The sequence below is a fragment of the Jaculus jaculus genome, chromosome 9 (genome assembly GCF_020740685.1).
Source record: "Jaculus jaculus isolate mJacJac1 chromosome 9, mJacJac1.mat.Y.cur, whole genome shotgun sequence".
NCBI lineage: Eukaryota > Metazoa > Chordata > Mammalia > Rodentia > Dipodidae > Jaculus > Jaculus jaculus.
In genome coordinates, this window is record NC_059110.1 from 93,343,499 (window position 1) to 93,359,508 (window position 16,010).

The following is a 16,010-nucleotide window of genomic DNA, read 5'->3' on the forward strand; positions in this document are numbered from 1 at the left end:
CGGACCAAATCAAGTGACACACGGGATCGTAAACTGGACGCAACCAACTAGCCCAGCTGCCCCTCCCCTATGCCCGACCGTAGCATTGGTACTTTCCTTTCTCAATTCCCTCTCAATAATGGTACCGTCCTCCGGAGGGGGAGAACGGAGACGGACTGAGGTCAGAGGAGGGTACTTGCTCAGAATCACCCCTTTCGCTTTAGCACGATGGTAGCGCCCTCTGCCCGCTGATTGGCTGCCGAGGCCCCGCAGTCGGCCTCAGCCAGCCGCGCCGCCTCTCAGAACAGCTCCGGCCGCTGTGCCGCCTGGCTTTCGTTTTCCTTGTTCTCCGCGGGCCGTGGGGCGGCGGTGTTCCGCGCCGCCGCTGTTAAGTCATGTCGGGTAGGTGAAACGAGCAGCGGCGCAGCGAGAGCTGGCGGGCTTGGGCTGTCTTGCCGCCCACCGCCGAGGGAGGCGAGGGAAAAAGCCTCAGGCAGGCTGAGGTTGTGTGTTGTGTGTGACGCGGGGGAGGGGGGAGTGGTGACCGCGCCGCCGCCATGTTGGACAGGAGGCACGCACGCTCCCAACGTTCTCTGGCTGCAAATCGCGGCGGGAGCGCTTCGGAGCCGGGTCTCTTTTTTTTTTGAGGGGGGGGGGGACCGTGGTCTTGGGACCCCGAGGAGACTTGCAGCTCCAGGAGGGGAAATGGAATGGAGGGTGTTGTGTGTGTGTGTGTGAGAGAGAGTTGGGGCGGAGGGGGGGCGGAGGCCCTCATCCCCATCCGTAGCGGTGGGGGAGACCGGGATCCCGGAGCGTCAGCCCCGCGAGGCCTCGCACCTCGTAAGGTGTCTCGCTCGTTCCTCGGTAGCCCCATCCGGGAAGTGGAGCTGGGCCGCCCTGGGTTCACCCATGCATCAGGTGTGGGGGGCGGTGACACGAAATCGTTACTCCGTCGTCTCTTCTCTCATGTTGGGCGGTCGGTGGGCGTGTGTTCGCTTATCCTGCAGCTTTCCTCTCGTGGTTCATCAGACTTCAAAGTGACCCGTGCCTTATTCATTAAAAACTCTGCAGCCGTTTGTGGCATTTGCCTTAAAACAGACCCAAAGGAGAGAGCGTCGTCCTCGAAGTAGTTAAATTGGTAAGCGCCACCGTTGTGTGGAAAAGGAAGAAGAAGAACAGAAAACCAGAAAGCCAATTTCCCCCTTTAGGACAATCGATTTGGACGCTGTTAAAAGCAGAATTTAAAAAAAAAAAGATCTGGGACTTGGACGTCCACTTTAATTTATGGCGGTTCCTGTTGATTGCATGAGATTCTCTGTGCTTGGACTATTGTATTATCTCACAGGTCTTAAGATCCAGGTATTCACTTGCTAAAGGCAGTCGTGAGAGTTAAACGCTTGTGAGGGAAACATTTCCCTTGGTTAGTCTCACCCCACCCACCCCCGTCTCACTCTAGCCCAGGCTGACCTGGAATTCACTTATGTGTTCTCAGGCTAGCTTTGAACTCAGGCGTCACAACTGTCCTCCTTCCTTGTGTGTGTGTGTGTGTTTCCCTAGGTAGGGTCTCACTGTAGCCCAGGCTGACCTGGAATTCACTGTGTAGTCTGTGGGTGACCTTGAATTCACAGCGATCCTTCTACTTATTGCCTGCTATCTTTAATTTTGAGGGGCGGGTGGAGGATCCACCTGTTGGAAAAGTCTAAGCTGCATTGAAATTTTTTCGGTTTCTGTTCAGTTCTTGCTCAAACAAGGAATGCTTCAAGGTATACATTTGTGTGCCTTCTACCAAGTAATAAGTTGCCATGAAGTCTGGGGAAGCTACAGGTTAAACTACAGATAAGGGCCCAGAATTACTTCAGGGGGTGTGTAACTTACCCATGGCTTAGACAATAAAATAAAATTCTACCCTTATAGAGAAATTTACCAGGTTTGCATGAAACCAGTGCTCATTAAAAACCTTGATCCTGGGGCTGAAGAGATGGCTTAGCGGTTAAGGCACCCTGCCTGCAAAGCCAAAGGACTTTGGTTACCAGATTCCCCAGGACCCATGTAAGCCAGATGCACAAGGTGGCGCATGGAAGCCCTGGTGTGCCCATTCTCTTTCTCTCTCTCAAATAAAGAAAAATAAAAAAAAATAAAAAGATAATCTATTGTAAAAAAAAAACAACTTTGACCCTAGCTAGGCATGGTGGCACACACCTTTAATCTCAGCAGAGGTAGGAGGATCACCATGAGTTTGAGGCCAGCCTGATACCATATAGAGAATTTCGGGTCACTTTGGGCTAGCATGAGACCTTACCTCGAAAAACCAATAAAAAAACCAAAACAAAAAAACCCAAACAAACCCTTTGATCCTGTCTTTTTGTTGTTGTTTTTGGGGGTGGTGGTGGTGACAGTTGTATAGCCCAGACTGGCCTTGAACTCATCTTCCTGCCTCATCCTCCTGAATGGAGTTTTATAGGCTTATCCAGATTTTCTTTGATTTTAGCATAATACTGGTATAAAACAGCGACCCATCTTTATAGGACTGGGTAGTTTTAATGAAAAATTTTAGAGATTTGCCACTTGTAAAATTCAGGCTTTTCAGTGGTGTCACTGGGTAAGTTAGTACTGATTATCAAAACACCAGATAATTGTCGCTTTGTGGTAGGTCTTGTTCTAGTTCATGTTGATCTGGAAATCACTCTGTAGTCTTGGGCTGGCCTTGAACTTACAATGATCCTCCTACTGATATCTCACCAGTGCTGGGATTAAAGGTGTGTGCTACCATGCCTGGCTTTTTAAAATTTATATGTGTGTAGTGTGTGTGTGTGTGTGTGTGTGTATATACGTACGTACATATATATATATATATATGTATGTACATATATATATATGGGGGGGAGTCAGGCAGAAAGAGAGGGAGAATGGGCAAGTCAGGGTCCCTAGCCACTGCAGACGAATTTCAGATGCATGTGCCACCTTGTGCACCTGGCTTATGCAGGTAACTGGAGAATCGAGCCTGAGTCCTTAGGCTTTGCAGCCAAGTGCCTTAACCTTAACCGCTGAGCCATCTCTTCAGGTGCCCCCCCCCCCATTCTTTTTTAAATATGGAGATTGAAGTGTGCAAAGAACTATCTTATGCTTATTTCTAAATATTCAAAGCTGGAATCTAAGTTCTTCTTAGTCGTGTTACATGTTAATACATTTTGTGATGTATATAAAAATGTGTTTGCACTTGGGAGGCAGAGGTGAGATTGCGATGTGCCACTCTGAGACCACAAACTTCCCCTAAACAATTAGTGCTATTAATGAGTTTAATCCTTTAAATAATACTTACAAGCAGAAAGAGAGAGAATGGACGCACCAGGGCCTCCAGCCGCTGCAGATGAACTCCAGGTGTGTGTGCGCCACTTTGTACATCTCGCTTTATGTGTACACTGGGGAATTGAGCCCAGCTGTTAGGTTTTTGTAGGCAAGGGTCTTAACTGCTGAGCCATTTTTCTAGTCCAAGTTACATTCCAAATTACACTTGGAAATTTAATTAACTCAATTACTATAAATTCTTGTGAGGGCACACTTATAAACCCTATACAGTATGAACACATGGGCTGCACTATACCTCAGTGTTAGAGCCCTCTCCTAGTATGCACAAGGCTAAGGGTTCTCAGGCACTGAGGGGATGCATAAATAAGCACTTAGATAATCAATAAGTCCAAATTACAAATCAGTCTGACATTCAGATATTGTTTACAGAGGTGAATCATCTGAGCTTTTAAAGTAAGATATTAATTACATATAAAATACTGAAAATCGGGATATTTCTCATTCTGGCAACCAAGATATCTTAAATCCTCTAGAAATAGAAAGAAAGAAAAAAGCAAAAACACCTTGGGAGAGAAAGACTTCAGTCCCACTGCCAAAAATGAAGTAGAAATCAGCATAGAAAGGTATAGAGCTAATTTGGCAACTATCCTAGAGAGAAGCAATAGGTCTTAAGTAAGTATCAAGAAAGAAGAAGAGGGCTGAAGAGATGGCTTAATGGTTAAGGCACTTGCCTGCAAAGTCAAAGGACCTCGGTTAGATTCCCCAGGACCCATGTAAGCCAGATGTACAAGGTGGTGCACGCATCTGGAGTTTGTTTGCAGTGGCTGGAGGCCCTCGCACTCCCATTCTTTCTCTCTTCCTCTGCCTTGATCTTTCTCTCAAATAAATAAATTTATATATATATATGAAAGGAATTGAGTCCTTAAGAATTGTTAGCCAAGTAATGGGAGTTGAAACCCTTACATAAACTCTTGGGGTGTAAAAATTATGTATTTGAAGATCTGTATCTTAAGTGAAGGAATGAATGATGGGGTGGGGACATACGAGCATAAGTAGTAACAAGAAAGATTAAATGCTGAAGTCTTGACTGAGAATTTAGATACTCATTTAGGCTTCAGAAAAATCTTAAGATTGTTTAACAAAACTAATTACTTGACTGGTGGCATCATTGGGATTCCTGATAAAAGCTAATGAAAAATTTATGGAGGCATTTCACAATTTAATCACAAGGAATCTCAATAATAAAGGCTTGTAAAAGATGAGAAAACAGTTGAAAATTGTAGAACATTAGGAAATGGTTTGTCAAAGTGAGAGTTGAATTAATCCCAGTGTTTGGGAGACAGAGGTAGGATTGCCATGAATTCAGGCCACTCTGAGACTCCATAGTGAATTCCAGGACAGCCTGAGCTAGAGTGAAACCCTAACTCGAAAAAAAAAATTACAAGACAGTAGATATAAATTAAAATTATAGACGGGCGTGGTGGTGCACACCTTTCCTCCCAGCACCCGGGAGGCAGAGGCAGGAGGATTGCCATGAGTTCGAGGCCACTCTGAGACTCCATAGTGAATTCCAGGTCAGCCTGGGCTAGAGTGAGACCCTCCCTTGAAAACTCCCCCCCAAAAAATTAATTAATTAAAATTATCAGTAAACAAAAACAGCCCAATGAAAACAAAAAGGTGAAGCTGGGTGTGATAGCACACACTTTTAATCCCAGCATTTAGGAGGCAGAGGTAGAAGGATTGCTATGAGTTCGAGGCCACCTTGTGGCTACATAGTGAATTCCAGGTTTTCCCCAGGTTAGAGCAAGACCCTACGTCTAAAAAGCTCCCCCTCCAAAACACAAACAAACAAAAAGTGTTCACAGGTGGGGTGTGGGGGAGTGATTTAGATACACGCTGTTCAGAAATGACATGTAAAATATAGCAAATGTTGAAAATGGAGAGAGTAACCAGAGGAACATTACCTGGAAGATGATTGTCTACATAAATTCATTAGCCAGGTGTGGCAGCACTTGGGAAGCTGGGGCGGGAATATTGCCCTTAGTTCATGGCCAGTCTGTGCTACAGAGTGAGACCTTTTTTTTTTTTTTTTTTAAAAGGGGTTGCTGGAGAGATGGCTTGGCAGTTAAGGTGCTTGCTTGCAAAGCCTAAGGATCCAGGTTCAATTTCTCTGGACCCATAAGCCGGATACATAGAGGGGCGCATCTGGAGTTCATTTGCAGTGGATAGAGCCCTGGCGCGTCCATTCTCTCTCTGCCCCTTTCTATCTCTCTCAAGTAAATAAAAAAAAATTTTTTTTAAAGGGCTGTAGACTGTAGAGATAGATGGTGTAGCTTTGAAAGGTGCTTGATTGAAAAACTTGCTGGCCAAAGTTTGATTCCCCAGTTCCCACATAAAGCCAAATAGACAAAGTGGTACATGCATCTGGAGTTTGTTTGCAGTGACTGGAGGCCCTAGCACTGATACTTTCTCTGCTTGCAAATAAATATATTTTTTTAAATTCATTAATGATATCTGGTTTTATGCACCTAAAAATACTGCCTTAAATGGACAAGGTATTAGCCGGGCATGGTGGTGCATGCCTTTAATCCCAGCACTTGGGAGACAGAAGTAGGAGGATCACCGTGAGTTCGAGGCCACCCTGAGACTCCATAGTGAATTCCAGGGCAGCCTAAGCTAGAGTGAGACCCTACCTTGAAAAACAAAACAAAACAAACAAACAAACAAACAAAAAGACAAGATATTGACAAGTCTACAGTCTAGTGGGAAGTTTAAAAATGTAGATGAAGCTGAGTGTGGTGGCACCACGCCCTGCCAGAAACTAATTTTTTTAAACATTTTAAAAAATATTTGTCAGAAAAAGGAGAGAGAGAGAATGAATGGGTGCGCCAGGGTTTCCAGCCACTGTAAACAAACTCCAGACGCTTGCGCTCCCTTGTGAATCTGGCTAACTTGGGTCCTGGGAATTGAACCTAGGTTCTTTGGCTTTGCAGGCAAATGCCTTAACCGCTAAGTCATCCCTCCAGCCCAAACTAATTTTTGTTTGTTTGTTTGTTTTTTTGAGGTAGGGTCTCACTCTAGCCCAGGCTGACCTGGAATTCACTAGGTAATCTCAGGGTGGCCTCAAACTCAAGGCGATCCTCCTCCTACCACTGCCTCCCCAGTGCTGAGATTAAAGGTGTGTGCCACCATGCCCAGCCAAACTAAGTTTTTTTAAAGCACATATATAGGGGACATGTGCTAAGGGAATAAAAGAAAAAACACAAATCCTAACATGTAACTAAGAATATTGAGGAAAATGCTTTTTGTGGCTTTGAACAATACTGATAGGAAAAAAAACAAACAGAAAACCTATTCACTTTGAAAACTTGAAGTACTTTGGAAACTTAAAAGTACTTCTAAATAATTAATAATTTCAAATACAAGGCTCAAGTGTCAGGTAATCTTAACCAGTTACTTGGGTTACTTTAAATACTACTTATAAAGTGATTTTCTGCCAGACATGGTGGCACACACCTTTAATTCCAGCACTCAGGAGACACGAGGTAGGAGGATCACTGAATTTGAGGTCAGCCTGGAACTATAGGAGTGAGTTCCAGGTCAGCCTGGTCTAGACTCTGCCTTGAAAAACAATAGAACTCATAAAGTGATTTTCTACTTAATATAAAACTCGTACTTTTATTACTGAAATGCTGACAGCCAAATTCATCAGTATACTTGCATGCTTATTTCTATGCCTTGGGGTTGTAAATTTAGCTAAGAGGGTCAGATTTGTCATATTAGAGGACTGAAATAAAGTACTTGGGTTAAAGGCCTAAATTTTCTTTGAGATAGGGTCACATGATCTAGTTGATGGATATTTTCATAGCTTTGCTTCAGCCAAAAGGAGCCACACTGAGGTATTGAATTGCTCTGGAAGAACCATAGTGCTGATTTTAAAAATTGTATTTATTTTAGCTGGGTGTAGTGGTGTACACCATTAATCCCAGTACTATGGAGGTTGAGGTAGAAGGATCGCCATGAGTTTGAGGTCACCTTGAGACTACATAGTGGGTTCCAGGACAAGAATGAAACCCTACCTCAAAAAACCAAAAGAAGAAAAATTTAGAGTGTGAGTATAGGCAGGCGTGCCAGGGTCTCTTGCTGCTGCAGTTGAACTCCAGGATCCATGTGCCACTTTGTTTGTCTGGCTTTACATGGGTCCTGGAGGCTTAACCCAGACTGTCAGGCAAGTGCCTCTATGCCTGAGCCATCTCTCCAGCCCCTAGTCATGTCTTTTTGTTGGTTTGGGTTTATTTATTTATTTATTTTTGAGGTAGGGTCTTGTTCTAGCCCAGGCTGACCTGGAATTCACTGTGTAGTAAGTATCAGGCTGGTCTCGAACTCACAACATCCTCTTACCTTGCCTCTCAAGGGCTGGGGTTAAAGGTTTGGGTCGTCACATCTGGCTTGGTCATGTCTTTTAAAACATGGCATCCCAAGTTTTTTAAATTTTAGCCCACCCCCCAGTTCAGTATTTGTGATGCCAATTACTATTTGATAGATGACTTCTGTTCTCCTTATGGTCCAATAAGATTTAGTGTTTTCTTTTTCTTTGGTTAGCTACAACTGATAATTATTAATCAAAGAAATAATGGCTTTTTTGAAATTTCAAGTAGCCTTATGACCTTCATATTCATAGAAGTTTATATCAGATTTCATTTAATAGTCTTCAAGATTAAAAGAATGTCAGAATAATGTTACCAACATATAACCAGGGGCAATATAAAATAGCTTTATATAATAATTTATTTTATTTATTTGTTAGAGAATGAGAAAATGGGTGTGCCATATCCTCCAGCCACTGCAAATGAACTCCAGACCCATGTTGGCTTATATGGTTACTGGGGAACTGAACCTCAGGCCTTAGGCTTTGCAGGCATTCGCCTTAACTTCTAAGCCATCTCTCCTGCCCTGCATGGTAGATTTTTTTTTTTTTTTTTTTTTTGGTTTTTCGAGGTAGGGTCTCACTCTGGTCCAGGCTGACCTGGAATTAACTATGTCATCTCAGGGTGGCCTTGAACTCATGGCAATCCTCCTACCTCCACCTCCTGAGTGCTGGGATTAAAGGTGTGCGCCACCACGCCCGGCAGATTTTTTTATAAATTGAGTTGAAAGGGAAACTTGGTTTTCATTTGACTTTGGGTGAGTTTCTAAGTTGTTCAAAGATTTAAGATTGGTCATCATTTTTAAAATTATTATTATTTTTTTTTGAGGTAGGATCTCACTCTGGTCCAGGTTCACCTGGAATTAACTATGTAGTCTCAGGGTGGCCTCAAACTCACAGTGATCCTCCTACCTCTACTTCCCAAGTGCTGGGATTAAGGGCATGCACCATCATGCCTGGCTCTTTCCTTATTGTACCTGCTTTTTGACAGTTTCTTGACATATTTTATCTGAATGAACTAAGAAGTCTTAGGGAAAAAGCATACTTTTTTTTTTGTTTTTTGTTTTTTGTTTTTCAAGGTAGGGCCTCACTCTAGCCCAGGCTGACCTGGAATTCACTATGTGGTCTCAGGGTGGCCTTGAACTCACGGCGATCCTCCTACCTCTGCCTTCCAAGTGCTGGGATTAAAGGCGTGTGCCACCGTGCCTGGAAAAAACCATACTTAAAAAAAAAATATGTATGTATGTATGTATGTATGTATGTATGTAATCTGAGAGGGAGGGAAAGAGGAAGAGGGAGGGAGGGGGAATGGGCACACCAGTGTCTTTCCAACTACTGCAAAATGAACTCCAGATGCATGTGCCACCTTGTGCATCTGGCGTACATGGGTTTTGGGGAATGGAACTGAGGTTCTTTGGCTTTGCAGGCAAACACCTTAACTGCTAAGCCATCTATCCAGCCCCAGAGCAAACTTGTAAATATGATTTGAAATTTGTTTTTATGTGTTTTAGATTCCGGAAGTTACAGTCAGTCTGGGGGTGAACAGCAAAGGTAAAGTATATATATTCAGAGTACAATGAAAAGCTAAAACAGAACATTTAATTTAGGTTTCGCTGAGACTTGGTGTTTGAATATCTTAAGATAAACAGTAGGCCAGGCCTAGTGGGTCACACTTGTAATCCTTATACTCAGAAGGTTGAAGCTGGAGGATTGCTGCAAGTTTGAGGCCAGCTTCAGCTTACACAGTAAGACCTTGTCCTTAAAAAAACTACCTTGTCACAAGGGAAAGAGCTACCTCTTAAGTAGGTGCTATGAAAAATGTCTTTCTTTTTAAAGTGTTTGCATCAATATCTCCTGGAGATTAAGACAAAGGTCCCAGGTTTATAAAGATTGTCCTTTTATCAATTTTTTATGAAGTTTAAAGAAAGTAAGCAATCCACTTGTTCACAAATTTTTATTTTTAAATATATGTACTTTTATTTTATTTGTATGTGTGTGTAAGAGAGAGAGAAAGAGAGAGACCTTAATATGCTTACAGTAAAATGGTTTCTATTTGAATGTCTACATGCAGTAGTCTTTTTCATTAAAAGTATTGAATCCCTACCCTTGAGCTTTAATAAAAACTTGGCTATAGAATGATACTTGTCAGGGTCTTTTTCTATTTTGCTGTTTGTTCCAATATTACTGTATTGCTTTTGCCACTTGTTTGAAGAGAGAAATTTCAGAAATTTTCAAAGCAAAACTTGAGATGTGGCTGGGCGTGGTGGCATATGCCTTTAGTCCCAGCACTCAGTAGTAGGCAGGGTTAGGAGGATCACTGTGAGTTTGAGGTCACCCTGAGACTACATAGTGAATTCCAGATCAGCCTGAACTAGAGTGAGACCCTACCTCAAAAACCGAAAGAAAAAAAAAACTTGAGATGTTTGCTGTCCAAAATATCTTGAGTATGACTTTGCTTGAGCATTTAGTTGTAGTCTTTGGTTGTCCCATTCAATTCAGATGATAAGAGGCAGGGAGTTGAACAGTTCCTCAAAAAAAGTTATATTTGAGTTGAAAGTGGAGTTCTTTCAATTACATTTTTCTTTTACAGTTACTCTTATGGAAATCAAGGCAACCAAGGCTACGGACAAGCACAAGTACGTTGAAAAATAAATTTTCTTCTTCTTTCATAAAGTGTTTTTTACCTTAAGTAGGTAATGAAATTTGAGTGTTTACCTGAATTTCAGAGCTATTCTGGCTATGGGCAAACGACTGATTCTTCATATGGACAAAACTATGGTGGTTACTCCAGTTATGGACAAAATCAATCAGGTTGGATTAGTTTGTTTAATTTGGTACTTTAAGAGATGTGAAAATCAGAGCCTTTACTAACTAGTCTAATTATCTAATCTTTAGGTTATTCACAGTCCTATGGTGGTTATGAAAATCAAAAACAGAGCTCATATGGCCAGCAATCATATAATAACCAGGGACAACAAAACACGGAATCATCAGGAGGGTAAGGATACAGAGTACTGAAATTATGTTGGACAGTGGAGATAATAGGGTCTGAGCTCAGGCTAGTCTGGATCTCACTATAGCCCCAGGCTGGCCTTGTACTTACAGCAATCCTCCTACCAGTGTCTCCCTGCTGCTGGGGTTAAAGGTGTGTACAACCATTCTCTGACCTTTTTGTTTTTATTTGATTCTGGTACTCCAGCTCTTGCACATGTTAACACCATACCACTGAGTTACATCCCAGCCCCTTCATTTTACTTTTTAGCTAATTGAATATATTACCTTTACAGTACCAAAAATATTAATTGCCGGGCGTGGTGGTGCATGCCTTTAATCCCAGCACTCGGACGCAGAGGTAGGAGGATTGCCATGAGTTCAAGGCCACCCTGAGACTCCATAGTGAATTCCAGGTCAGCCTGGGCTAGAGTCAGACCCTACCTCGAAAAAAACAAAAAACAACAACAAAAATATTAATTATAAAATAGTGTTAGCTGAATATGGTCTCAATATGCCTGTCCCAGCACTTGGAAGGTTGAAACAGGAATTACCTGAGTTCAGGGTTATCCTCTGCTAGATATCCAAGTTGGCCAGCCTTGGTGTACATAAGACCCAGTCTCAAAAAAAAAGCTAAGACATACATTCTGGAATGTTTTGTGTAAGTATAGATAGGTGAATATTTGTCAAATAGATTTTAGAATTAAAAAAAATTATTTGCAAGCAGAGAATGAAGAGAGAGAATGGGTGGCATGCCAGGGCCTCCAGCCACTGCAAACAAACCCCAGATGCATGTGCCATCATGTGCATCTAGCCTGTGTAGGTCCTGGGAAATCGAACCTGGCTCCTTTGGCTTTGCAGGCAAATGCCTTCACCACTAAGCCATCTCTCCAGCCCCAACCTATTTTTTTAAATGTTTTATTTTGGGCTGGAGAGATAGATGGCTTAGCCATTAAGTGCTGGTATGTGAAGCCTAAGGACCTCGGTTCGAGGCTTGATTCCCCAGTACCCACATAAACTAGATGCCTGAGGTGGTGCATACTTCTGGAGTTTGTTTGCAGTGGCTAGAGGTCCTAGTGTTCTCTGTCACTCTCAAATAAATAAAATAAGATAGTAAATCTTTCTTTAAAAATTATTTTATTTATTTGAAAGAGAAAAAGAGGCAGAGAGAATGCCAGGGCATGTAGCCACTGCAAACGAACTCTAGATGTATGTGCCCCATTGTGCATCTGGCTTACGTGGGTACTGGGGAATCGAACCTGGGTCCTTAGGCTTTGCAGGCAAGTACCTTTGCTGCTAAACCATTATGTAGTCCAAAAGCAACCTCTTTTTTTATGTTCTACATTTGGTGAAATTATACTGTATTTTTTTTTTAAATATTCTATTTCTTTCTTTCTTTCTTTCTTTATTTTTTTATTTTTATTTATTTATTTGAGAGCGACAGACACAGAGAGAAAGACAGATAGAGGGAGAGAGAGAGAATGGGCGCGCCAGGGCTTCCAGCCTCTGCAAACGAACTCCAGATGCGTGCGCCCCCTTGTGCATCTGGCTAACGTGGGACCTGGGGAACAGAGCCTCGAACCGGGGTCCTTAGGCTTCACAGGCAAGCGCTTAACCGCTAAGCCATCTCTCCAGCCCTATACTGTATTTTTTAATGTGATTGGACCTTAGCCACCACTATGTGATAGTACTAGAAGTTATTCCCATTTGCAGAGATAGTGAGTTAAGATTATATGGCCTTTCAAATTAGACAGCTCAAAACAAAAATGAGGTACAAACTGAGGTCTTTGGTTTCTGTCTGTAGTAAAGGAAATTACTCTAAGTGAAATTTATATAAAAGCATTAAGGAACAATTAGTAAAGTCAGATTATTCATTTTACATTTATGAGAGTGCTTTGAAAAGTAGAGTACAAATGTAGGTAATAAAGCCCCCAAACCATGCTACATTAGGAAGAATCATTCTTCACACCTTATTGATTAGTTTTAAATTAATGAGAATCATTTCTAAAGCATGACATAAATGGAAAACAGAGAGAAATGTTAGGTTTGGGTTGATGACCATTTTAAAGGCATAGTGTTCAGACCTAGTTTTGTGGCCCTTTGGGTGGGAAGTAGGGGAACATAGTGATCTTTCTTATATTGTTGCAATGTTCTGTAGAATTGTATGTGAGGAAGTTATGAAATCTTTCTGTTATCTGTCATTTTGATGCTCCTGCTTCAATCTCCTCAGTGCTAAGACAACAGACATGAACCATCATGCCTGGGTAAAAATATTTTGTGAGATGACTGTTATTGAAATGAAGTGACATAGAGCCTTTCAATGTGACTTGTAAAAGAACTCATCACTTATGGGATGTTTATTAAAGGATAAGATGTAGCACTGTTTTTGGTAATACCTTTTCTGTTTTTTTTTTTTTTTTTTGTTACTGTTATTTATTTTTTTCAGGCAGGGTCTCACTGTGGTTCCAGGCTGGCCTCAACTCACAGCAGTCCTACAACCTCTGCCTCCCAGTGCTATCAAAGGTGTGGTCTACCATGCATAGCCTTTTTTTTTTTTTTTTTTTTGGTTTTTCGAGGTAGGGTCTCACTCTGGTCCAGGCTGACCTGGAATTAACTCTGTAGTCTCAGGGTGGCCTTGAACTCATGGCGATCCTCCTACCTCTGCCTCCCGAGTGCTGGGATTAAAGGCGTGCGCCACCACTCCCGGCTCTTTTTCTTTTTTTTAAGAGTATTAGATTCAGAAGGAAAGGGAAGAGCTCTTGAGAAGGTAGGAGGGGTGTAAAGCCCACCTACAAACCCAAATTGGGGTTATATACTGGTTCTGAATGGGGCCTGAGCTAACCAACCTCAGTGCTAGGCTCAGGTTTAATCCTTCCAGGAATGTTAATTCTAGGAAAGGGGAGAGGCTCAGGTTGTTTATAGGGAAAACAGATCTAGGGAATTCCTTTAGGGAGCCAGAGATAAAAAGTAAGGGCAGGCACATGGACATTCCCAGCTTTTATGGGACAGGGGAGGGTGTTACAGTCACCTTAAAAAAAAAAAAAGTGTATTTATTTATCTGGGTGAGAGAATGAGAATGGGCTTGCCAGGGCTTCCTGCCACTGCAAACGAACTCCAGACACATGTGCCACCTTGTGCATCCGAGTTACATGGTCCTGGGGAATCGAACCGGGGTCATTTGTCGTTGCAGGCAGACATCTTAACCGCTAAGCCATCTCTCCAGCCCCACATTCACTTTTTTTTTTTTTTTTTTAATTCAAGAAAATTGCAAAAGCTGTTTCTTCCTTTATTGTAGCTCAGGCTGACCTGGAACTCAATCTGTAGCCCCAAGCTGATCTTGAACTCCTGGCAATCTTTCTAGATCCTCCTACCTCAGCCTCCTGAGTGGAATGCTGGGATACAAGCTTGTGAAATTGTCTGTTGTAGGGCATCCCATCATTGATGAGACTTTGTAGATAAAAGAGCCAAATAATTTTCATGAGGTAGTATATACTGCTGAGGTCTAACTGATGAGGTCTTTTTTATTAGTGTATGCTAAGTTGCTATAATAACAGTCCTTCAGTTAAGACCCATGTTCTTATTTCCGTTTAGCCAAGGTGGAAGAGCTCCTTCATATGGCCAGTCAGACTATGGTCAGCAAGATTCCTATGACCAACAGTCAGGCTATGATCAACACCAGGGCTCATATGATGAGCAGTCAAATTATCAGCAGCATGATTCCTATAATCAAAACCAGCAGTCCTATCATTCACAAAGGGAAAACTATAGCCACCACACACAAGGTAAGATCAAGTTTGAGGTGACTGAATACAGGCTTCTTCTCAGCTGTCAAAACTGTTAATAGATTTTCTTTCTTTTTTTTTTTTTCCCCTCGAGGTAGGTTCTTGCTCTGTCTAACCCAGGCTTGTTCTAGAATTCATTATGCAGTCTCAGGGTGGCATTGAACTGTGTGTGATCCTTCTATCTTAGTTTGAAAATCCAGTTATGCACAACCTGTGTTAGATTTATACTTAATGTTTTTGTGATTAGCATTGTACCTTTAAGTTATTAGGTTCTTGAACCTAAGGTTGGATTTTAACTTAAACCAATTCAAGCCAGGTGTGGTAGCTCACACCTGTTATCCCAGCACTTGGAAGGCTGTGGTAGGAGAATCACTGAGTTTAGGGGCCCCTCCCCCCAAGCTATAGAGTGGGTTCTAAGTCAGCCTGGACAGAAGGCAAACATTAAAAAGTTTTGTGCTGTCTTATTTTGTAATAGAATGTAATTTGACATTGATATACTTCTCAAACACATTCAATTCCAGATGGCTTTGTGATAAGCATTTGATTTGTATCTACATGTGCCTTTTCCCAAAGGACATAATGTGAGACCTAAAGGTTTAAGATTTTGTTTTGTGAAACATGTATCAGAAATGATAATAGTTATTTGGTGTAGTGGTACATACCAGCCAATAGCTCTAGTACTTGAGAGTTTGAGGCAGGAGCATCACTTGAGCTCAAGTGTTCAAGACCAGCCTTGGCAACAACAGTGAGACTCTTGTCTCAGAAAAGAAAAAAATTGTTGGGTGTGGTGGTGTACACCTTTAATCCCAGCACATGGGGAGGCAGAGGTAAGTGAATCTCTGAGTTCAAGGCTGCTCTGAGACTGCATAGTGAATGAGTTCCAGGTGAGTCTGGGCTAGAGTGAAACCTACCTCAAATAAGAAAAGAAACAAAAATGTTTCTTATTTATATATGATATTTTCCTTTTTTGTAGATGACCGTCGTGATGTGAGTAGGTATGGAGAAGATAATAGAGGATATGGCGGGTCACAGGGAGGAGGTAGAGGGCGTGGGGGATATGACAAGGATGGAAGAGGTCCTATGACAGGATCAAGGTAAGTGTTCAGATACAGATAACTTTCATTTTATTTCTTTTTTTTTTTCAGTGTTGGGGGTGGGCGTACTAATTTGCTGGCTTTGATTCTGGCACTTTAGTTAAGAAGTCTGAAGAGATAGTATTGAGGACAAATGAAAGCTTTATTCAGTCTTACTATCTCAGACCACCTTAGAGTAGCGTATGTTGTAATTCTCTATGGTGTATGTTAAACACCTTTAAAGTTACCTACTATAGTATGGTTAAATTACTTGAGTATGTTTTTCCTGCCAGAGCTGGAATCTAAACTCACTTAAAAGATGCTTCTGGCAAATTTGTTTCATATATAAACAATAAAAGGTAAGTTAGTTCTGTATTAGAAGGCAGAGAGGCTATTTCTTAATACTGAATTTCCATTGTATTATGCAATAACAGTGGAAAGGTGGGATTGGCA

General features: G+C 41.9%; 1 protein-coding gene across 1 annotated transcript in view; it reads left to right on the forward strand.

The window, feature by feature from the left end:
- Positions 1-249: 249 nt before the first annotated feature.
- Positions 250-16,010, forward strand: part of Taf15 (TATA-box binding protein associated factor 15) — a 34,611-nt gene continuing 18,850 nt past the window's right edge. Inside the window, exons 1-7 of the mRNA XM_012950140.2 lie at positions 250-381; positions 9,223-9,262; positions 10,302-10,347; positions 10,438-10,522; positions 10,607-10,709; positions 14,294-14,484; positions 15,458-15,578. Coding sequence (XP_012805594.2) covers positions 375-381; positions 9,223-9,262; positions 10,302-10,347; positions 10,438-10,522; positions 10,607-10,709; positions 14,294-14,484; positions 15,458-15,578 — 593 coding nt within the window. The 5' untranslated portion in view covers positions 250-374. The remainder of the gene's footprint in view (positions 382-9,222; positions 9,263-10,301; positions 10,348-10,437; positions 10,523-10,606; positions 10,710-14,293; positions 14,485-15,457; positions 15,579-16,010) is intronic.